Genomic DNA, 23,333 nt, shown 5'->3' with positions numbered 1-23,333 from the left:
CTATGAAGTCTAAATTAGCTCATCTGTATTACCAGTAGGCCTAAATGAGCATTCAGTAATATGATTTACTACAAGGTGCTCCTCTGCAGTTGGCTTTGCAGCGTTGGTGGTGAAAGCAAATAAATCTGTCCCCACAGTATTAAACCCTCTATTCTTGATTTGGAATACACAGCTAGCCTTGCAGGAGAGACTCCAGGCCACCGCTACTGAAGTTTGGTGAAATTTTGAGGCAGAGGCACCAGGTCGTAGACGTGTGACGCACATTTTAGTTGATGAATTGTGAAATCTTTTTTTAAATTTGATGTACAGGCTTCACATTTTGACATTTGTTGAATGCAATAATCACTTCAGGACTATAACACTGACAAATGAAAATCTGAATAATAAAAAATTATCATTATTCATTTCCATATATTTTTATGTCAAAGCCACAGGGAGCCACTGGAGAGGGTCTGAAGAGCTGCATGTGGCTCTGGAGCCGCAGGCAACGACCTCTAAGAATATATGATAACCGATTTGCAAATGTAGATTATTGAAACAAAAAGCTTTAGAATAAATGTTGTAGAGTAAAAAGTGACATATTTACCTCTGAAATGTGGTTAGATAGATGTAGAAAGTAGCATAAAATGGAAATACTCGAGTACTCAACACTCTAGGGACCTTTATCTTCCATATTGTCAAACCTCTCTCAATCAATATTTATTGAAATACAGAGGACTGCTCTTTGGAAGAACCTTCTTCCAGCTCTACAAACATCATCTACATTATCGTTATTCAAAAAACATCTGAAAAGGACTCTAATGTGACTCTGAACACTTCATTGATTCATTTGTAATTTGTTCATTTTTTTATTTGTTATTTTGTATGTCTTCATAGTCTTTAACTCTTATTCAATCATGCAATCTTTGTTTTTATCTTTTTCTTTTTCTGTATGATTGTTGTATCTTCATGAGCCATATTTGCCTCCTAACCTCTCCTGCTCGATGTTTTAACTTTTAATTTATTTTTACTGTATTGTCTATACATGTATGTACAAATAAACTTAAATCACTGAAATCAGCAGACCTATATTTGGGACAGGCGTCTATAACTGTTTATTCAAACCAGTAGAGATACCTCAAATCTGTACTCAGGTACAGTACTTGAGTAAATGTACCTAGTTACTTTCCACCACTGTGCCCAACCCACAAAATCATAAATAAGGCAGAGGTGATTCGGGGACTTAAAGCGATGAAACATAGATGATATACTGAACACACATCCTCCTCCTCACCAGATCGTACTTGATAAAACTTTCTGGTATAGTTGAAAGTATATTCTGAAACTTACACATGCTTTTTGGTGTTTTGTTATTAAACCTGGGGAGTGATGGTGAGGGGGCGGGGCCTCCGTGGTGCTGTTGGTGGCCCATTTTTATCATATCTCCGCCCTCCCATGAGGGCGGCTCTTTAAATTGCCTCAAAACTCCTCCTGGCTGGCGCCTTTTTCTGTTATCTGCAGGAGACAAGACACACGTGCTATTTTTAGGACGTCGAAGGAGCAAACTTCTCAACCTGCTGGTAAGAATCTCAAAGCTTATTTATCAAAAAAATAAAGCCTGTGTTGTGTATTTGTAATTCATGGTGGTTTTCTAAGCGGTGCATGAGCTGGGATTTGAAAGGGGCGGGCTGTGTGTGTAGCCTGACGAATAAAAGCTGTAGCCTATAGATCTGTGCAAGGCTTTTTAACCGGGTACAACCAGCCAGGCTTAAAGGAAACATTTGGGTCTTAAATTCAGAGCAGAGGTTATATCGCAGCGAGGAAGGTGAGTGCAGGAAACGACACGGTGAGCTGGGGGAAACTTTGCATGCTCGGTGAGACAGGACGGTGGTTTTAATGCATTTTACAGAGCCGGAGCTCCAGCGAGAGGAGGCTGCATGCTTTAAATGTGAAGCCGTCTTTTGTTGCTCCGGCCCGGGCTCTCACCGCCGCTCACTCGCTTGCATTTCCACTGCTATTTTCTTTCCATGCAGGCTGTGTTTTAAACACCAAATCCCACCGAGCACACACGAGCCATTGTGTGTGTGTGTCGGTGGATATGTCCCCGGCCCCGGCCCCGGCGTGCAGACATGCTGAGATAGTTTCATGCGCAGGCCACAACAACTACAGCATAGGGCCTCTAAACATGGTCGGTCGGTGCGGGGAGGGAGCGTCGGGTTCAGTAAGCTTGCAGATTTATGCGGCCTGTGACCGCCTACGGAGTCCCAGCGATATCATGCGAGTCGGTTCGGTGTCAATCCCTTGTTTGTGAGGCACCGTCGGCGGTGTAACGGAGCGCGGGCGAGACAGAAATAGACCTGGAAATAAGCGCGGATTAATTTGAGTTAAACGTGTTACCGGCGTGCGGTTAGCCCCGGTCATTTTTGGTTTGCTGCTGCGGTCAGTGAGTTTAATAGCCCTTGTGTTGTCTTTGCATGTGTGTGTGAACATGATGCCTCGTCCTGCAGCAAGCCTGACCGGTGTGATTTCTCCCCCAGGTCTCTAAAGCAAAGCAAACATGAGCGACAAGGGGACAGTCTCACCGAAGGAGAAGGAGGCAACAGAGAAGAGGGGGCGTGGAAGACCCCGCAAGCAGCCCCAGGTAAAGACCTCTGACGTAAGTAAAGTAGTGCCAATTTCTTTATTTCATGGAAAAGTGTCATTGTGTCAAGTGTGCATGCCATGAGAACATCACCAAGGCATGCATTTTGAAAAGAGGGGGCTTTAACCTTAGCTCACAGCTGCTCCAGGTGGATATCACTGCAGGTGAGGTGCTCATGCATATCTATAACATAAGCTCCCTGCCAGAGAATCAAGATACGGCCGCAGCGAGCCCCTGTGACCATTTGCTCACCTCTTATCAGTGTAAGCGTAGAAGTCTACACCTAACTTCCTGTGTGTCTCACCGGGTGTGTAAGCAACCTGTAACCCAACACCTTTAAACCTGCATTAACCCCCATCACGACACACCTCTGCCCGTCATGTAATGGATGACATAGCCGAGGAGAAGCACAGAATGGCTCATATAGCTGTCACTCAGAGCCGTGTGTTTTAGTATTGAATTGCACGGTTGCTACGAGCTGCGGTTGTAAACACGCTTAGGAGTGTAACAGGAGGAAGGGCCGCCATGACAGGGCTCGCAACCACAAATCATCACATGAAGATGGTGAATTTACCTTGCGTTTTGGAGCTGGTGGTAATCCCCCTCAGATAATTCCCCTTTCTACACCTCAGGGTGGCTGCTTTCATTTTCACTTCCAGATAGCCTGTTTTAGTCAGTTGTTTATCTTTTGTGAAGTTGACAACAGCTTCCATAGTTTGTTTCCATGTCAGACTCTGAGCACCTGTCAGTCTTTAAAGTTCACGTGTTGCACTGACCTTGAAAAGTGAACTTTGTGTGAGCATGTGTGTTTTGAACGAAGACCTGATCCTCCTCCTCATTATGTGTCAAGTGTTGTAAATATTGAAATCATGTAGATGTGTGCGGTATGCTAACTATCTTTTGACTGTCTTGTCAGGAACCAAGTGGGTCCCCTACTCCAAAGAGGGCCAGAGGACGGCCGAAGGGCAGCAAAAACAAGACAAGCGCCAAGGCCAAGGTAAGTCAATGCCGTCTGCGGGCATGTTCTTACATGGCGACAGGTCACGATTTCAGCAACAGCTAGCATGCATCCTGAGCCGGGATAGTGTCCATGCCAAGAAAGACAGGCGCAGCTTCACAATCATTTCCCTTTTCTAACCCCTGATTCCTTTATGGTTGATGACCATTTCAACAGTAGCTAACCTCATCCTCTTAAAAGGACATCCTGCTGTTACTTGTGATATATTGCCTGGCTGCAATTTAGCCGCTCCCCCCCCCTCCTGTTGTCAGAAATAGCCTGGCTTGGGTTTCCCATTGTAAAGACCTTGGTTTACTGCCTTACTTTTTTTTCTTTTTTTTTTTTTGAGTGATGCTCACTCTGTACTTCCTGTCCTCCAGCTTCCTGCAGCTTGTCATGCACAGTGCGGTGCAGGTGCAGAGGCCGCAAGACTGTTTCCAAGCTGACACTAAGCACCCCTCCGCCCCCACCCAGCACACAGCCCTAGTTCTTCTCTGCCTGTCGTCTCCATAGCAACAACTGATTTTTCTCCCTCGCCCCAACCCTCCAGCTCCCCCGTGCGCTCGGTCTTCCACTGCTATGTATGGGAAAGGGAGCGAGACGGAGAAAGTAAAACACACGCATGTATGATATAGGTTTAGCAGCGAGGGCCGAGCTGCAGAGGGTTTGTGTCTCCGCTCAGTTCCACCAGCTGTCTCTGAGCCTCAGACCAGGTGGCCAGCGAACTGGAGTGCCCTGTGTGCAGTTCCTGTCGGCCTTCCAGATAATAGCCAATGAACCCAATGCCCCCTTTCCATCTGTCTCATTTCAGAGGTGCTACTGCCACCTGCAGGCAGCTAGAAGCTGAGTCTAGTGGAGATTTGGCTTGTTTATGCCACAGGTTTTGTTGCACTGATCCCCCTTTAAAAAGTCTGTGCTTTAAATGAGCACATCAGCAGGTCTCTGAGCGTTACAATGCACCGCCGCGCCCCGCCCGCAGCTCTGTTAACATGTACTTTTTCCTTCACAGAAGGCAGCAGCAGCTCCGTCTGCAGGGGGAAAGCGCAGGGGAAGACCTAAGAAGGAGGTAAGAGTCCCTTGACGAACACTCAGCACTCACATTTGTTTAAACCATTCCTCTCCCAATTGAATTATGATTGGTATGACTGTCTGCAGGGCGAAATTGCATTTCCCTAATTCCCCTGCCTGCCTCCTTCCCCTCAGACGAGTCATTTTTACTCATCACAGCCATTTGTATCATGCACAGTGTGTTCATTTAGAGCAGCTACTTGGTCACAAAGTCTACCTGGTCGGCAAATCTGAACCTGCACAGCAATTATTTTCAAAGTCCACCTAATCCAAACGTTGAGTAACTCGGCAGTTCCTTTCTGCAGGAAGAGTTGCCAGACTGCAGAGCAGGTCAGAACAGCATGTTTAATCTAGGAAGAAATTGCGGCCTTGTAGTAACATTCTGTCATGTGCATGAGTGGTTAGGGCGTACTCTTGAAACAAGTCTGGATTGAATTAGTCACAGAAAGGAATGACCCAACGTTACCCTCCTAACCAGCTCCTCTCATTTTTATGAATGAACATCTTGGGCAGTAGTGAGTGTGAGGAGGGAAAGCGAGGGAGCAAAAGCAGGATGCCTCATTGTGACTCACCAGTCTTATGAATCACTCCTCACTGCAGATGGCTCACCCCTTCCCTTGGGTGTTCTTCATGCCACAGTGGTTTATCAAAGAGATGTATAATATTTTTTTTCTTCATACTGGTGTTTGGGGTTATTAAAAGCAAAACAGTCAGGTTAAAACATAAATCACAGGCAGCTATTGTTGCTAAACGTTGATGGCACTTGAGAGGCATTTTCCTTGTGGGCGTAGTCGAGGGCTGACTGGATTTTTTTCCCTCTCTTCCCCCTTCTGTCACAGGAGAAGGAAGAAAAGGCGTCCCAGGAATCATCTGAGGAGGAGGAAGAGGAAGAGGACCAGTAATTCACAACGCATGCTACCTCACTCAACATACTGACTTACTGTTAACCAGAACTGGGCTGTATCTCCAACACCAGTGCCACCACATGACCACTGTTCACGACAAAGCCCTCTTTTGCCAAAAAAGGAGGGTTAACACAGTACAAATATCATGCAACAGCACTGGATAGAACGATGGACCTTGCTCAAGCATAGATCTAAGAAATACATGAAAGGTAACAGCCCTTTTCTCTACATGTCATGTTATCACAAGTCTTTTATACTGGACAAAAGCGTGCTCCGCGGAGCCTGGACGTTTCCGTTTCCCCCCCTTAAGATGGTTTGTAGGAAATTTTCTCTGCTTAATGTTACTTATTTGTTGTACCCGCATCTGAGATGGTAGGGCATATAGATTTTTCTCCATGTTTTGTACTGGACAAAGGTGAATTTTACCTATACTTGCTGTTTTTTTGTGTGTTCGTGTGAAGTGGTTAACCTATCCCTTGCGTCGTATTATAGATGGAGTTGAGCTTCAGCGTTTAGGATGAGAATAGGTAACAGATGGTAGAAGTGTTTGTTTTTTTTTCCTTCTCCCGTTTCTAATCTGCTTAACTGATTTCGCCCCCGTCTCACCAGTAGAGCAGAAGCATTTACCACCTTCCCTTCCTTCCTGTAGGACAGTTTAGATATAATTATGCTTCTCAGACTTCCTTCGCGGTCCTCGGCGTGTAGTGGGGAGATGTAAAAGTGTATCGTTAGTAATCGGTCTGATCAGACTTACTGTTTTGTTCCTTCGGGTTACATACCATATAAAAAAACATGAGTGTGCTGCTTTTCATGTCATAATAAAACTCAAATCTTTTTTGGTATAATGTGTGTTTTTAAGGATAGGGTTGGCAGAGTTCTAGGCTGAGAGCATCAGTGTCGTTTCTTCAGGGAGCTTTTACAAAATGCTGTTACATTGGCGTCTTTGTCTTCACATGGTCCTCGGTTTCCAAGCGCTCACCCAATCACTCGCAAAGGCAAATTGCAATTGGTCAAACCAGGAGTTTGATTGTAACAGAGGATAGTCGGTGGCACTGCTATCCAACAGGGCTGTACGTTCTTCATTCCATCTAGCTCTCACGGCTTCACCTAGCTTCTGTCATCACTTAGTACAGTTAATCTACTTTTCTTAGTCTTTCGAAGATGTGTGTTGTATGCTGTCTGCTACGAGGATAAAAAATGTTTGTGTATTTCTAAGTGTCAGGGAACCCGCAGTCACAGTCCACTTAACTGGGTTTTTCCACACACCTAAGCTGCTACAACCTCAGTTACGAAACCCGGAAAACTGCAAACAGGCGATACACGGCCTGGGATTTCATACCTCACTCAACAGCTTACTCTACCATATAATTGCATTTAACTGGTTCTGTTGTTTTAAATGTAACCTCTGGCATGAGTTGGAAAGATGTCGTTATTACAAAGTTCATGTTTTTTTTTTTTTTTTAACCTGACTGTAATGAGGTATCTAAGAAGCCAAGTTTGTGATTGTGTGCGCACATGCAGCACGTCTTGGCTCGTTCATAACCGGAGCTTGCAGACAGGTTTTTTTTTTTTTTTTTTTTTTTTTTTTTAAATGTGTGAAGCAAGTCAGGGAGACCTGTCAGCTTGACAACTGTGTTCGCTGACTGTGGTAGATTAGCAGGTGTGTTTTTATTCTTCTGGTGCACTGAAATGTTGGTTCAGATTTTCATGGACAAATGTTTGTGTGTTTGTGATAGACTGGGCGCTCTTTCCACTTAACTGTTTCCGTCGGCCGCTGTGTGTTTACCGCACACACACACAGCCACCCTCGCCATACTCATAACGTCATACAATGGACATTTCGTGTCTTCTGTTTTTCCACATCCTCCAACTACTCTGGACAATACCGGTGTCATTTTACATACCAACATCTTGCATCCGTTCATTTATATACTGTAAACTCAATAGGATGGGATCATTCTTTTTAATGTACACCGTATATAAATGTACAATGTCTATATTTCTATGGTGCCCTACAACAATTTGTATCAGAAATGGTCAATAAAGAGAATTTTCTTTGTCAATTTTCTGTCGCTTTGTTTTTCCATTCGCTCAACTAAGCAATAGAAGGGTTCCTTCATGTAAAATAGGGCTTTGATTAGTAGCAAAATGCCTTGAATCTTTCTAAAGTCTTAATGGAAAGTAGGGTTTTACAATTTGTTTCTGATGATGCATTGCAAAATCTCAGGAATTGGCAAACAAAAGTTGGGCTACGTTACCAAAATTTCGCTGCATGGCTGAACTCCTGTTAAGGCAATGGCAAGGAGCGTATTTTATCCAAAACTCTCCAAAGTCAGCACTAAGGGAATCAAGGCAGTGGATTCCCACATGCAGAAATGAGAAGCACAAACACTAATTAATGTCAATTATTTTTCTTTAACTTTGGTTGTTGGTCTAAAATTTCATTCCAACTGACATTTGAAAAAGTCTTCAAGTCTCAAGTTTATCTTACTTTAAGCTATAGGAACCATGATTACTGCTGTAAATCCAATGGTTTATCATGATCTATCACTTCTTAGCACGATCCGTTATTTATTGATATCGCAAAGTGGGCCACGGTACGATCTCGATTAAACTCCGAGGCTTGCTGTCAATATATGACGATATCGGTAAATGTCCTGTCTTTCTTCTCTTCTTACCATTATGTGCCTTGTGCTAGGCTGCTAGCACTATTTGACTATGTGCTTGGATGTGAATAGCAGGTGCAGTGGAGATCTTAAAATGAAGGTGTAAAGATGTATATTTGGATTTTATCTATGTATAATGTGTTTTGACTTTGCATTAATAATATTGGGCCAATCATTGAATCTATGGTCCAGATCAATGAACAGTTAAACCAATGTTAAACATGCGTGTATGCATTATAATGTCCTTTACACCATTGGGACTACCAGGCTAATTACGCTGCAATTGACAAAGAGCACAAGACAAAGTTATATTATTTTATTTATATGTTCCATGTTTAAATCAACAGCCTCAGTCAGTTCACTCTCAAAGCATCAAACAGGTACAACAGTCTTTTAACAGTGCTGCCGAATTCACATTTACATCAGTAGTTCTTTGACTTCTCATGTGCACCTGAGATCAGAGCCGTCCATGACAAGTTAAACATGTTGCACCAGTGCAATTCAGTGTCAAGACTGGATATTTGTACAGTTTAAATTGTAACTACCCTAGGTCATAGTTGATTCAGTAATGCATAGAAAATGAACAGTGAGATGTAAAGATGACCAAGGAGCACAGAGGAACATGTTACAGGTCCAGAGATGATGACAATGTATTAAAAAGCTATGTCTCATTCTGAAACACCTCGAGATGTCGAACCTGTTAACATCAAGTCCAGGAATTATCTGTCCAAGACAACCAGGACATATTCCCCTTCAAGAACAGTTTTAACAGTTCGATTGTATTTGGTTTACATTCACAGAGGCAAATAAAGGCCAGGAAGGATTACAATTCATCACGAAGAAGAAAAAAAAAAAAGCAAGTTTCCTGAGTGCTTGATACAGTCAGACCTATGGCATTCATCTTCAGCTGGAGGTAAATCTGCGCTGGTGCCATGCCTTGTAGACAGGACATATTTAGGGCACTAGTCACAGCTCATTTTGGGGATGAGAGGGGGTTGGTGTTATTTACTTCCATATCTGGCTTTTCATGCCATTGATAAGAGTCATAGGATTTGGCGAAACCACAAAAAGATCCGGATCGTGTGGCAGCTAGTTAAATTCTACAGAGGAAATTAAAACCAAAAAGGGTGCATTGAACGTTTTGACTCAAAATGAAAGTGAAATAAAATCCATCCAGCCTCAGTTGAAGAGCTCATCTATCTTATAAATCTGTCTTTATCAGTGTGAAACTTTGAATTTAAAAGTCATACTTCAGTGTTTCAAGTCAACAAGTGCAAACTAAAAGCATTTCACTAGAGAAGCCATATTTGTTTTTAATGCACTGCAAACAGCCTCCACACAACAACCTACCCAGGCACTGATCACAAACCCTCTCACAGAAGGAGTGATGATATCTAACTAGTGCACAACACGCGTACTCTTACCATACTCTGAACGCTGCACCCTAAATTAAAGTCAGTGCGAATGCCTACTGCAACCCACAGGAACAGGACTGCTCGCCGCACGTTGCCCACAACACCAGTATGAATGTAAACAACCTAGTAAACCTACAGGAACCTTTAACTCTAGAAAGATTCCACCTTTCTTTACTTTGAGTCACGTCACAGTAAAAAAAAAGGTTTGAATAAATAATGTTAAATAAATAAACTGAAGGTCTGTTAGGCACACAGGATCGGCATCACAACCACGCAGATGAACAGTCACTCTCGTCTGTACATGAGACAGGAAAGATCAGACGGTAGCAAAGGAAAATAAACAAAGAAAGTCTTGTGCATGACTTCAAACATGACTGATGTCTGTGGCTGAGGTTTGTCTCCACACTGCAAATGTCATTTGCCACGGTTTACTACCACCATCATGCATTGACGTCTTTGGTCAGAAGAGGGCGTCGCTGTTGGTAACCTCTGGCCCAGCCTTGTACAATCTGAGGACAGGAAATGCAAGCTCAGTTTAGCACTGTGACTTTTAACACTGTACATAATGAGGACATGTAGAATTATTCAGACAATGATAAAGGGTCAGTTCACTCTAATCTCACACAAAAACACAGCATGATAGTTTCCAATTTCTGCATTGAAACTGCAAGATTTCTGCACCTGAAATTTCTGCCACCATCCCAAAACAATGGAGGTAAATGATGTTTCATTTGTGCATGACTTGTTCAAGAGTTGAAATTTTAAGCATGTGTTTCCAGGGACAGTGTCCTGGGGTCTCATTTATAAAATAATTCGTAGGGTCCACACAAAAAATGTACAAACAGACAAAAGCAAAAAAGGGCGTGTGCCAAAAAATATTCATCAGTTGCATTGTCAATTTCCTGTAGCCAAAATGTTCGTAAGAATGGGTCAAAGTTTCTCCCATCAAATCTGTTTTCATAGATCACAACTTTTCCGTGTGAAGTGGTATACGCCTCTTTCGGGTCTCGTTTTGTGCGTGTGCAATGTTTATAAATGAGACCCTTGGCTTACACAAAATATTTCAGTTTTCACCGGTATTCCTAAAGTTTACATGGTTAAAAGAAAAAAGAAAAAAAGAAAATTTCACTAATATTTCCATCGACATGCAGCTGTGCATGCTCCGATTATCATGTCTTAACATGTCATTTATCATGTTTAAATACCGACAAGTGGAACGGCTGGAGCCACTTGTCATTTTGCGTCTTTGTGTCAAAATAGTTGTACCACTGGTGGCGGACTTGTTTGACCGTGTGAACACAGTCACCCTCTGTTATTCCTTCAGCCACCTTCTTGAAAGGCCTGTGTTGCGATATTTGAGCATTTCTAAAAACCAGTTTGTCCAATTCTTTCACAAGGCTTGGTAGTTGTGTTTTTCTCTTCTAACCAGAAATGTGGGCTTGTCTTTTGAGCGTGCATCTCTACCCCGGCGCGACCTCTAGCTCACCTCAAAGGTCTGAGCCCTTTGCTGCGTGTCAACCCCACTCTCTTTCCCACATTTCTCGTCAGCTGTAGTGTCATATAAGGCAAAAACTGCCACAAAAATGATCTTTAAAAATATATAAGTGCTCTCTACCCCAACCCTGCAGAACCCCAGTTGAGACGCATATTCTGAATGCACTGTATACATGTCCAAAGAATGCTCCTGAAACCCGAATACCATATAAACATACTTACTGTTACAAGTATTAGAATTATCCTCAATAAGAGGGACACTGTTTCTGGAAAGACATGTTACTTTTGAGTTTTTTTCAGCAAATAAATCAAATATAACTTTATCTGTATTGGATTAGCAGCAGAAATCCCTGCAGATAAAACCAAAACTATCTTGTAGTAAATAGTAATCTAGTGAGGGTAACTGAAAAATTGTGTTTTGTGACTTGACTGAATGGACCCTTTGAGGGCTTAATAATATCCTCTTAAACCAACACAGAACTTGATGTGATGGCTTTGTCCTTCCAATTTCATAGAGTTAAACTAAATGAGCAAGTTTTGATTGTTTTACTTAACATGGCCAGTACTGCCATCTAGTGTTTGTCATGACTCAGTGCATGATTTTTGACTGCAACCAGGCCAATAATTTAGCTTCTGTTGAGTTGTTCGGTCTATAACACTCTTTATCTGTTTCAGCTGTTTATAAACTAGATCATTAGTACCACCAGGAGTATCAGAGGAACTTTAGAAGCAGGTAAGACTTGTTTTTGGTTTAACATTTGAATAACATAACAGCCACTTGTGCACATTAAAACAGATTTGGTTTTCGGAAGCTGTTAACCAAACGTAAACACTGATCCTGTTGCAGAAAGAAAAGTGCCAGCCATGTTTATAGAATATTTTGCCACTTGAGAGGAACCAAAACCAGCCACTGACTGCTGTTGTGAGGGATCTGAGGCTTGGAAACATAAGGAGTAGTGCAACCTCTCTACTATACCACTCTCACCACTACTACTACACTTTACTCTGTTTTACATTGATGAGGAAGTGACTAGCAAATTGAGGAACTGGTGTGCTGTTAGCGTGAATGGTGCAACCAGACAACCACATAGATAAAAAAAACTACACTAAGAGAAAACAAGTCAACAGTAGACGTGTCTTTTGTGGAAAATGTGGCCAGCTGTATAAAGATCTGACATGCCTAATCCAACTGTCTACATTTAGAATGAATGTTTACCTTCCTTATGGTTGCACTATAATTTAAAGATTTTTATTATGCTATCATGTCATAGAAAAAAAACTGCATTTTCTAAATGATGATCTGGCAATTTTCATCTGATTTCACAAGCACAATGTGCCTCACTTGCAGTTTAAAATGTTCCAGAGAACACAAACGTCTGAATAGCAGTGATGCATCATACCCTCGTGTCCTCTTCTCTCCACAACATTTCTTGCTCGGCTTCATTGAGCTCCTCGGATGGATCATACGTGTAAACTGGTAACAGCTGATGGCGGAGTCTGTCGATTCTGTGGGACAAAATAGAATAAAGCAAACATTGATTTAGTGACTTACACTGAGTCACAGAGGTGAAGCAATCAAGTTTATCACAAAAGCATTGTGCCACGAAATCAACGTAGGTAGATTAAAAACCTACCTCCTTTTCTTACGAATGTACATGACCTGAAAGAGAAAAAACAGTGAGTATTACGTATACTGTGAGTGTATCATTTTTCTAGTGAATTTGACAGTATGTTTTTCAGGAAGTCAGCTCTGTGTAGGTCACTCTATGCCACCCAAACCAACTAACCACTTACCACAGCTGCAACTATTCCGACAATGGTGATGAAGAGAAATGGCACCAACACATAGCCGACTGCCACATCTCCATCTATGGTGGCAGGGGACTCAGTAGTGATGTTCATTGCATATGTTAAGGAGAAGGGGTACACAGGGGGGCTGCTTGTGCAGGGCCTTTACATGCAGCAGACCCCCTCCCTGTGGCAGACACTGTGCAGCGGCTCTCTCCTCAAGCTGCCCCCTTGTTGTTTATGCCTCATCCTCGTCGTTCATGTGACTCCCACATGGTATCACTGCCCTTCCTAATCAGCGAGAAATCTGATGGAACAAGGAATGAGAAACATTTGCACACAGTTGATAAGCGTATCAGGGAAGTAGTGAGGACGATGAGTTACTTAGTGGGATATCTTTGCCCTGTAGTAGCAAAACTGAGACAGACTTTAAGCATTCAAATGATCAGCTTCAATGCAGTTAATGTCATGTTAGCATGCAAGTTAACGTTATCGTAAAAACCGCTGTTTGCTGCGGTCACTTGGTTTCCTGGTGTTTGCTAATGTCCGTGACAGCAGCAAGCAGACTACAATATAACAACCACTGTCAATTAAGTTACCTATTTAAAAGCTCCACATAGACTTAGCTTAGCAGTTATTAACCTATTAGCCTGCGTTACTAGCTATAAACAAGGCTAACGTTACCGTTAGCTGCTCCGGTAGATGACACAGGTACTGACAAGTTGTTTTACGGCACAAACAAGCTTAAACAATACCTTTATATCAACATCATTTTGATTTCTAACGAGCAACAACAGACCTGTTTATCGTTTCTGATAAATTTAAATTAAATCTCACTCACTGAGATGTAGAAAGCCTCCTTAGAGCAACGTTATGTTGTGATTTGCAGCTCCCTCAGGCAGTCGGTTTTCCGTTAGCAGCAGCTACACTTCTACTTCCGGTCTGAGCCTGTCAGAATAAAAGCCCCATGACTACACAAAACGGAACCAGTTACTGTAGATGTGAAACAACAGAGTAAGATGGAGGAAGATGCGCCCCTTAACAACAAAGTCAATTTACTGTACAATAAAAAATATATATACTTGGATATGATTTTAGCAGGATGGGAGAAATAAATTGGTTATAGTGGCCAATTTTGATGTTACAGCACAAAAATGAAAATCTTGTAAAGCTGAAAACGAGCTATCTAGCTAAATAAACTAAAAACCCAACCCTGCGCCATTAAGGGATAATCTTGAAGCCTTTTAGCCTTTCCTTCAGGCTAATTGTTTTTATTTCAGAATGTCTTCTTCCAGTGAGCTTGCTAATTATGTTGGCTTAGCAGTGCTAATGACACTGTTGAAACTACAATACTATACTACTATATGTAGATATGAACTATATTAAGTCGCATATGAGCAGTAGTGGAAAAATACACAACTCTATTACTTGAATCACAGTATAGATACTCCTGGTAAAATATTACACCATTAAAAGTGAAAGCTGCTGGGTCAAATTATCACTTGACTTAAAGGTAATGGAAACAGCTTGAACCCCTGACGTCAAATGTAATGAGTAACGAGAGCCTACATAGAAATGTTGTGGAGTCAAAGTAATAATATATATAATTTCCAAAAGAATAATACTCAAGTAAAGTACAGATGTTAAAAAAACCTGTACTTAAGTAGAGTAGCCTACTTAAATAAATGTGCTTTGTTACTGTCCACCACTGTATATGACTACATACTAGATAATCAAACTAAATAATATTTTGAGGCAGGATGCCCCTGGGGGTTTTCGCCCCCTTTCTAGGGCCCTAAGGGTCTATTTTTTTTACTTTTAAGGAGACACAATGTTTTTTTCTTTCAAAATACATTTAATAACTCTCCCCACAAATCCCTTCCTCTCCTTCTACCAGAGGCCTGGGAGTTTGAGGGCTCTGCACAGTATCTTAGCTAATTATTGTTTTAAAATTGTGTTTTGAGGAGAGAGATATCCACAGCTCACGGTCAAGTCCCGCGAGCGTGGGAAAAGTAACGGTGCGCATGCGCAAAGCTGATTGTATTTCTTGTAAAGAGTGTAGCAACTTGGTGAAGGATGATTATCTTCTACAGGAAACATTTGAAAGTCTGCCATTTGAAGAAAAACTTAAACACCTCGGCACACACCAGCTGTAGGACATTGTTATAAACTACAATTCTGGTAAAAAAAAAAAAAATTAGATTTAACGGCAACACTTTAGCTAACGGCGAACGTTAGCTTGTTAGAGTAGACGTTTGTTTTTGTTTCCGGTTTGTGTTTTATTCGAAGGAGATGGTACTTGACCTAAAACAGGCTCTCCATGATTTCAAGCATCTTTCTGAGGGGATTACCAAACATGAAAGCAGCGGGACAACGTGTTAAAATTGCGGACAGAGGGAGACTTTCAGCTGCACCACATGGTAAGAAGCACTAACACTGAAGTTAACCACAAACACCTGCTCAGGATGAATTCTAATTAAAGTATAAATGACGGTGTACAGTCCATGATAAATGCAACTTGTAGAAGTGAAACTATGTGTAAGTTGTGCAGCACTGAACAAGCATTTAAAACCGTTAATGCCATGTCTGTGACAGAAATGTCATTAAGGGAGACACTACAGGTGAATGGGGTAAAACTTTTAACTAACAGATATAATATAATCATGAGAGGTTCCCAGTTATTAACTTATATTAAGACTGTTTTTTTCTGTATTACAAGTTTTCTTAAAGTTTATGTTTAAGTATGTTAAGGAGGCACGACCTTATTAAATATGCACTGATTTGCATAGGCTACATTTCCATAAATAGAAATCTGATCACTGGATAGAGCCAGGTTCAGGGGTCAGTTGCACAAAACACCTTAAGTTAAGATTTTCTGTAAAGTCCTAATTAAGATTTCCTCAAAATAAATTCAGTTGCACAAAACACACTTAAGTCTTCTACTAAAATGTTCACTTAAGTTTTTATGTTTTTCTCTTTTTCTTGGTATTATATTTAAGGAATCCCTAAACTGTTGCACAAATGACCTTTGCAACCAAAGCAAGGTGAAAAACAAAACAAAACTGCAAATTCATTGAGTTTATGGTGATAAATGAGAAAAACTAACATACTCAGGGAAGTGTCCTGCAACCAGGAGAACCCAGTGGATACGCTTTTGATTTTACACTTTAGATTTGACCTAATTCATTTTCGTTGCAATTTCTTCCTACAATTGTTTTCTTTTTTCTGGTTATTGGGGATCAAAATTACTTTGTAGTATGTGATTTCTATAATTGTATTCCTCCAGAAGTATATGGTTTTCTTGCCTTCTCTTCCTCTGCCATTATTTTCAGTAACTAACTATAAGCCAACTTTGTGAGAAGATAACAGGCATGACAAGGAGACGAGTGAAGGTATTTTGTGCAACCGATCCCAAGTTCTTGTTTCATTTTGCTGACATAGTAGAGTCAAAGGTTTTTACAGAGAGGGCGCTTTGTATATCTGGTTATATAACTCCATAAAATAGAAAAAAATGTTAATGGTTAATGTTAGCAGCCATAAAAAAATCAAACTTTGCCATGTTTTTTAGAACAAATTGTTATATAAGTCAGGCTATGAGTGAAACATGAACAAACCCCTCTGTAAAAACCCTTCAGAATATAGAGAGGAATAAAACTGAGAAGTTTGGTGTGTGTTGGTGCTACTGAATTGAAGATTTTTGGCTCAGAGTATGAGAAAAAAAATTTTTTTTGCATGTTTATACATGTTTAGACAAAAAATAAATAAATAGAAATAATACATTACAGCTGAAAAGGGTAAAAACGAACTCTTTTTTTTTTTTAAGTTTTTTTTTTAATATAATACATTTTCAGACCTTTTATGTTTAAATGTGCAAATGAGGCATGATGTAATTTAAATGCACTTGTTGTGACATTTCCAGAACAGAAATCTGAGCTAAAATAAACAACTAAATGTGTATTTTTGGGTGTTGTCTTGCTAGTCGGTAAGAAAACATGCAATGGAAGCAAAATAGACTGAAATCATAAAATTCACCAGCGCATAAAAATGTTTTCAACTGTATCACCAATGTTTGCATAGCATTTCTCAACAGCCCTCCAACATCCAGGAAGAAAAATCTGAATAGAAGAACTCTATGAAGTTAATAGTATTATAAAATACCATCATTGATCATGCCACATCCATCCATCCATCCATCCATCCATCTATCTATGTAAGAACGAATCTAAGACAGGAGGTCTTTCCAACAGTGCCAAATACTCTCAACAACCCTTCAGCATGCAGGAACATATTTTAGAATATAAGCTACTGGTCTGTGACTCTTATATCAGGGAACTTGTGATAAATATGAAGGGTCACAAAATGATTTCAGTTATACTTCATTCATTTTGTGAAAGAACATTATATGTCTATTTATTTAAAACAACAAACAAGACTGAAAATCTGTAGCCATGGCAGCAGCCCTGTGGGTAGCAATGGTTATTACGTGCCAGAAAACATTTGCTGGATGTATGAGATAGGGAGAGACATAGAATTTTGTTCTGAGATCCTTACTAGTAGTGGATTAGTGGGACAAAGTATTTTAAGCCTGGAGTTTGCACCAGAGGCATGCTATTAACTGTTTGCAGCGGCCATTTGACCTAAAATTTGCCCCTCCAGGCTGGGAGTGAGTTACTGTCCCAAGCAAGGGAGTTCAAATATCTTGGGGTCTTGTTCATGAGTGAGGGTAGAATGAGATGGATTGGCAGTTTAGAGCACAGCGTCCGCATCACTGCAGACGCTGTGCTGGACCATTGTGGTGAAGAGGGAGCTGAGCCAGTTGGCAAAGCTTTCGATTTACTGGTCCATCTACATCCCAACCCTCGCCTATGGTCATGAGCTCTGGGTAGTGACCGAAAGAATGAGGTCACGGACACAAGCAGCCACAATGAGTTTCCTCCGTGGGGTGGCTGGGCTCAGCCTTAGAGATAGGGTAAGGAGCTCGGACATCCTGAGGGAGCTCGGAGTAGAGCCGCTGCTCCTTCACGTCAAAGGGAGTTAGTTGAGGTGGTTTGGGCATCTGATCAGGATGTCTCCTGGGTGCCTCCTGTTGGAGGTGTTTTGGGCACGTCCCACTGGTAGGAGGACCCGGGGCAGATCCAGAACACGCTGGAGAGATTACATATCTCATCTGGCCTGGGAACACCTTGGGGTCCCCCAGGAGGAGCTGGAAGGCGTTGCTGGGGAGAGGGATGTCTGGAATACTTGGCACAGCCTGCTGCCCTGTGACCTGGCTTTTGGTTAGCAGTTGAAAATGGATGGATGGATGGATGAAGGTGAAACTGCAGCATGGCATTGCCCAGAATGAGATTTGATCAGTCAATCAATCAGGTTGAAGAGAAACAAAGGACTGTATTAATAACTCAGTTGGAATCGGTTTTATTAATGCATGTTTTGGACTGTGGGAGGAAACTGGAGGACGCAGAGAAAACCCACGCAGACACGGGCAGGACATGCACCCTCCTCACAGGAAGGACCTGGGCCGAGATTCTAATTTAGGACCTTCAAGCTGTTCGGCTTCAGCAGAGACTGAGTCTCTGTGCTGCCCATAGAAATAACTGTGAGGGTTTTGCAGTAAAACTTCCCAAAAGACTTTATGGAGTTTCCAACATCCAAATCTGATTCAGTGCAACTTAAACTAATGAAGCTGAACTGAGCCAGACAGCGGGAGTTTCACTGCAAATCCCTCACAGAATACTTCACCCATTGTCGACCTTGGGACCAGTTGGGATCTCTAACATGGCACTTTGGAGGACTTGATGGAGTGATGACACTATCGGTGTCTTACATAACAGACAGTGATCTTAAATCAGAGTCAGTGACAGCATCTCTGTCATCCTCAGCCTTGAGAATGTTGGTCAGCTTGTTCTGCACAGCCTGGGGACTACACAAACACACACAAACAGAGTCGTTGTTGGTCCATATAAATCAAAAGAGCAGTCAAAGAGCAACACTGACATTATGTTTTTGAGGGCAAGGGTGTGTGTGTTTTATGGCCCCCATACACATTTTAAAGCAGTAATAGACAGGTTTCTAGGTGATGTCATTTGAGGGTCCACGAGCAGACCCAGTATAGACAAAACCAGAGAGACGAGAGCTTTTAGAGAGTTAAGTGTGGTCTACGTATGTAAAAGTAGCATCACCACAATGTAAAAATACTCCATTACTAGTAAAAGTCCCATATCTAAATACTTGAGGTTTACATAAGTAAAAGAACAGAAGTACTATAGACCAACTGTATTTGACGTATCACAAGTAAAAGTAGGCAGCAGTGGGGCGTCGGTGGCTTGGTGGTAGAGCGGGCGCCCCATGTGCAGGGCTGTTGCCGCGGCGGCCCGGGTTCGAGTCCGGCCTGTGGCCCTTTGCTGCGTGTCACCCCCCCCTCTCTCTCCCCCCCCTCACACTTGGCTGTCCTGTCCATTAAAGGCAAAAATGCCCCAAAACATATCTTTAAAAAAAAAAAAGTAGGCAGCAGTGCCTCACAGCAATAGGGTTCCTGGTTTGAACCCGGGGTTCTGTGTTCTCCTCGTGTCAACGCGCGTCTTCTCTGGGTACTCCAGGTTGCTCCCACAGTCCAAAGACATGCAGGTTAATTGGTGACTCTAAATTGTCCATAGGTGTGAATGTGAGTGTGAATGGTTGTCTGTCTCTATGTGTCAGCCCTGTGATAGTCTGGTGACCTGTCCAGGGTGTACCCCGCGTCTTGATAGGCTCCAGCCATTTTTTTATGCCACTTGGGGCCAACAGAAACAATTTTTTTTAACTTTTTTTTTGAACTTGTAAATAAACATTTGCTCATCCTCCTGAGACCCAAACTTTTGTTTGGTGTACATTTTTACTTTCTTCTAGCTACTCTGGATTAGTCTGATCTGATAAGTAGAAAAAACTGCACATTGTCAACGATAATAAAGTCCCAGTGTCTTCAAACAAGATGACAATAAAGTCCCAATGTCGACGAGTACTTTGTAATTAACAGCATCTTAGCTTATTACTGTTGCTAAAATTGGTCAAATTTGTATGTCCATCAAATGTTATTTGTGCTCATTAGGTATAAGCATTATCACTATTTTTTTGTTGTCTAACTCCACGTACCTCTTCTTTTTCACCCTCATTTAAGGGGTTCGTGGCCTGAGGAAAGATCTTACCTGATGGAGTGTTCAGTGGCTTCGTCCCCTGTGGTGGTCGTCTCAGTTGGCAGAACGAGGACACTTGGTACCACCTTTCTGCCACGTCTACGGGAGGGTTCACATGTACGAGAGGTTTCACAGGTAAGCAAAGACACATGCACTTAACAAATACTGTGCAGATACAATAAGCAGAGCCAGAAGTCTCAGAAGTTTCCAACTAATAGTACAAGTCTGTCCTTTGTGCCACATAGTCCAAATGAAAATATAAGTCATCACCTACCTGCCATGAGCCTTTTTCTTTGCAGTGTCTTTGTTGTTAATTTCTTGGCTACTGCTGGTTTCAGCAGCTGCAGTTTCATTGCTACCAAAAGATAAATTTACACTTTTATGATCACGTTCAAATTGCACATTATAATCAACTGTTTTTGATAACCCATGTGTCAAGAAGAAGGCCCAATATACAGACTCATACAGACACTGAGAGCTGGGGATGAGGTAGCTCCTCTTAATGAATGGATCCTACAGGATTTTTTGGGGGTAGCCTAATCCGGATCTTCGGTTCCATCTGAAGCATTTCCTTTAAGAGCTCAACACATGTGCTCTGTTTAGCAGCAGCCTCCATGCTTTTGTTTTCATGCAGCGTCATGAAAAAAAAAAGATGTAAATTAACTACTAGTTAGCAAATTATTGATTTCAAATAATTCAAGAGGAGAACTTTTCACTCTTAGTTGTAAGTTACAGATTCACTTGATGTGAGACACTTAAAGAAAAACTGAATAATGTCTCTCCCTGTATCAGCTACAGACGTCCCACGTTGTTCGATCATTGTTTCCAGTTGAATTCCTTGGGTTGTGAGCGATTTGTTCAGTTCACAAGTTGTGGCCGGAGCTTGTTTCTTGTCCAGTTTGTATGGGCAGAAGATTTAATGTAACCTCTGTAATGTTAGGAGAACATTGTCTGTAATGTTTTATATGTTCTGTGCCTCAACAGTCCCAATGATTTCATTAGAACTACTGTTTGTTTGTTTGTCTCCAAACATTTAATATTTATAAAGACTAATACTTCCATTTTTACACATCTTACATTTTAAGGGTGTTTACCAGCAAACCCATTATACAAGAAAGGCCCTTAAATTATCTCTCTAAAAACACAATATAAGCACATAACATGTGCAAAAGGGAATACAAAATAAAGAATAGTAATATAGTAAAAGATGAACCAAAAATGTGATGGTCAGATGTGCTTCAAACTCATTATTGTAGATTATTGAGAAATAATCCTATGATAGGTAAACGGTCATTGTTAGTCAAGACGACAAACAACAATAGATTGGACTCAATAAAAATGTTTTCAATGGGTTGAATGCTTGTATATATAGTATGCCACATTTAAAATAAGAAAAATAAATGCATGTCATGGTGTCTTTACTGTTTACAGGAGGTTTTTCACTGTCAGTCTGTTGCCACTAGATGTCACTAAACACCTCTGAGTTGACAAGAAGAGTTGAGAGAATTTGTCATTTCCAATGGCCATATAAATGTATGTTTTTACTTAAAACAGAGGTATATATTCAGTCAGTGTGCTGTAAGGTAAACTGTTATTATTATTTGCCTGCTGAGTAGATATAAATAAACCACAGACCAGACACAATGGATCCCAAAATGATGGCTGCCTTTGGCTCTTTTCTCAGAATGTTTCATTTTTACTAAAACTGGAACTTCAAAAAGAGTGTGACTGGCACAGAAACATCTTATAAAGAGGTTAAATTTCCCTCAGCAGTGTGTCAGCATTTTTATAGTTTTGCATTTTCTTGTAGTTTTTAGTTTTATTTCATTCTTAATTTTGGTTTTCAATTCAGTTTAGTTTCAGTGAGTTTCTACAGCGGGTTTGCTCATTTCAGTTAATTCAATTTTTTAGTTATAATTTTTCATTTTATTTATAAATATTAGTTGTTTTATTGTGGAGTTTTGTATTATATGCTGTATTTGTTGCATTTTAATGTGTTTTTATTGGCTGCTACCTTGGCCAGGTCTCTCTTGTTAAAGAGATTTTCAATCTAATTGGGATTTCCAGGTTAAAAGTAAAACAGATAAAAAATAAAATAAAATAAAGCCCAATATCACAAATCACAATTTGCCTCAGAGGACTTTACAGCATACGACGTCTCTCTGTCCTCACAGCGGATAAGGAAAAACTCCCGCCAAAAAAAGTTACGTTTTTATTGTTTTTAAATCTTTAGTTTTAGTTCAGGTTTTATCAGTTGAGCATTAGTTTTATTTATTTTTATTATAGTAGAGGGTATATTTGTCAGGGCCAAGATTTTATAGGTTTTACTGAACAAACTCAAAGTCATATAGATGATCATCACAGTTTTAATAAACATTTGCATCAATGCCTCCTCAAGCTTGTTGTTTTGACAGATTTGACCAAATTGACAAAGACTACTGCATTTTGATTTATTTATTTTATTTTGTTTCATTTTATTTTGATTTATTTTATTTTAATGTAGTTTAATTTGTTTTGTTTCATTTTATTTTATTTTATTTATTTTTTATTTTATTCTATATTTTGTATGTACACTGCACCATTTGAATTATTTTTTTTTTTCTAAAGTCTAATTTTTATTTCAGGTAATTTAAATATTTTTTCACACCTAGTTTTAGTGTTTTGTTTATTTTTTTTAAACTATAGTAACCCTGCAGTGTACAGTATCACTGCAGCAGAGAGAAGAAGACAGCGTTATATTTAGAGGTCACATTGTTTTATCAAAGCAGACAGGAAGGGGAAAAAACTCAGATTTCCTCAAAGCTGTTAGTGTTAAGAGTCTAATATAGATTTGGAGTAAATCATTTGCATGTGAATATTTAATGTTTTGTGTAGGTTTGGGGTGGAGGTCAGGCCTGCAGTGGAGACAGTCCCTGAGCATTTACACATGTAGAGAAAGAGATAATGCATGTGTGCATCAAAACATTTATGCTTTGATAATGAGCAGTTGTGCAGTGGTGTGTGACTGCAGTGATCAAGTAAACAGTGTGTATCATTATACCATTAGCATAAAGTTATCAGCCCTCAGAGTCAGACCGAAACATCCAGCTAATCTGCTTTGAGGCATTTGCTCCTCCAGCAGCCACATCTCCCCGAAACAAACACCTCCTCTCTTCACCCTGTTTGTGTGAGATGTTGAGTGGTTTTGGCAGGGCGCTTTGCTCCGCTGAGA

At 40.8% G+C, this 23,333-nt stretch overlaps 3 protein-coding genes across 6 annotated transcripts in view; 1 reads left to right on the top strand and 2 right to left on the bottom strand.

Moving 5' to 3' along the window:
• Window positions 1-23,333, bottom strand: part of camta1a (calmodulin binding transcription activator 1a) — a 929,980-nt gene that overhangs the window by 600,317 nt on the left and 306,330 nt on the right. The gene's annotated exons all lie outside the window — the stretch shown is intronic.
• hmga1a (high mobility group AT-hook 1a) lies at window positions 1,433-7,653 on the top strand. Of its 4 annotated transcripts, none has more exons than XM_050064331.1 (5): window positions 1,433-1,559; window positions 2,517-2,620; window positions 3,537-3,617; window positions 4,627-4,683; window positions 5,525-7,653. In XM_050064331.1, the coding sequence occupies exons 2-5, from the start codon at window positions 2,537-2,539 to the stop codon at window positions 5,585-5,587; spliced, it is 285 nt and encodes a 94-aa protein (XP_049920288.1). In that variant the 5' UTR covers window positions 1,433-1,559; window positions 2,517-2,536; the 3' UTR covers window positions 5,588-7,653. The 4 variants fall into 4 exon arrangements, with proteins under 4 accessions (XP_049920288.1, XP_049920285.1, XP_049920289.1 ...); XM_050064328.1 differs by having other exon boundaries at window positions 2,517-2,635; XM_050064332.1 differs by lacking the exon at window positions 1,433-1,559 and adding an exon at window positions 1,659-1,804.
• Window positions 8,558-13,905, bottom strand: smim29 (small integral membrane protein 29). Its single transcript, XM_050064327.1, has 5 exons — window positions 13,795-13,905; window positions 12,960-13,260; window positions 12,800-12,825; window positions 12,566-12,671; window positions 8,558-10,180 (listed from the first exon to the last, which is right to left on the bottom strand). The coding sequence occupies exons 2-5, from the start codon at window positions 13,065-13,067 to the stop codon at window positions 10,112-10,114; spliced, it is 309 nt and encodes a 102-aa protein (XP_049920284.1). The 5' UTR covers window positions 13,068-13,260; window positions 13,795-13,905; the 3' UTR covers window positions 8,558-10,111.

Source organism: Epinephelus moara, chromosome 16 (assembly GCF_006386435.1).
Source record: "Epinephelus moara isolate mb chromosome 16, YSFRI_EMoa_1.0, whole genome shotgun sequence".
NCBI lineage: Eukaryota > Metazoa > Chordata > Actinopteri > Perciformes > Serranidae > Epinephelus > Epinephelus moara.
This window is presented reverse-complemented; position numbering and strand designations above follow the sequence as displayed.

Bases quoted from the DNA above. Each gene is read 5' to 3' on its own strand.
- hmga1a (XM_050064328.1), top strand. From the start codon at position 2,537: ATGAGCGACAAGGGGACAGTCTCACCGAAGGAGAAGGAGGCAACAGAG. The intron at 3,618-4,626 runs GTAAGTCAATGC...TTTCCTTCACAG, and splicing joins AGACAAGCGCCAAGGCCAAG to AAGGCAGCAGCAGCTCCGTC. The intron at 4,684-5,524 runs GTAAGAGTCCCT...CTTCTGTCACAG, and splicing joins GGGGAAGACCTAAGAAGGAG to GAGAAGGAAGAAAAGGCGTC.
- smim29 (XM_050064327.1), bottom strand. From the start codon at position 13,067: ATGAACATCACTACTGAGTCCCCTGCCACCATAGATGGAGATGTGGCA. The intron at 12,672-12,799 runs GTAGGTTTTTAA...TTTGTCCCACAG, and splicing joins TACATTCGTAAGAAAAGGAG to AATCGACAGACTCCGCCATC. The intron at 10,181-12,565 runs GTATGATGCATC...TCCTGTCCTCAG, and splicing joins GGAGAGAAGAGGACACGAGG to ATTGTACAAGGCTGGGCCAG.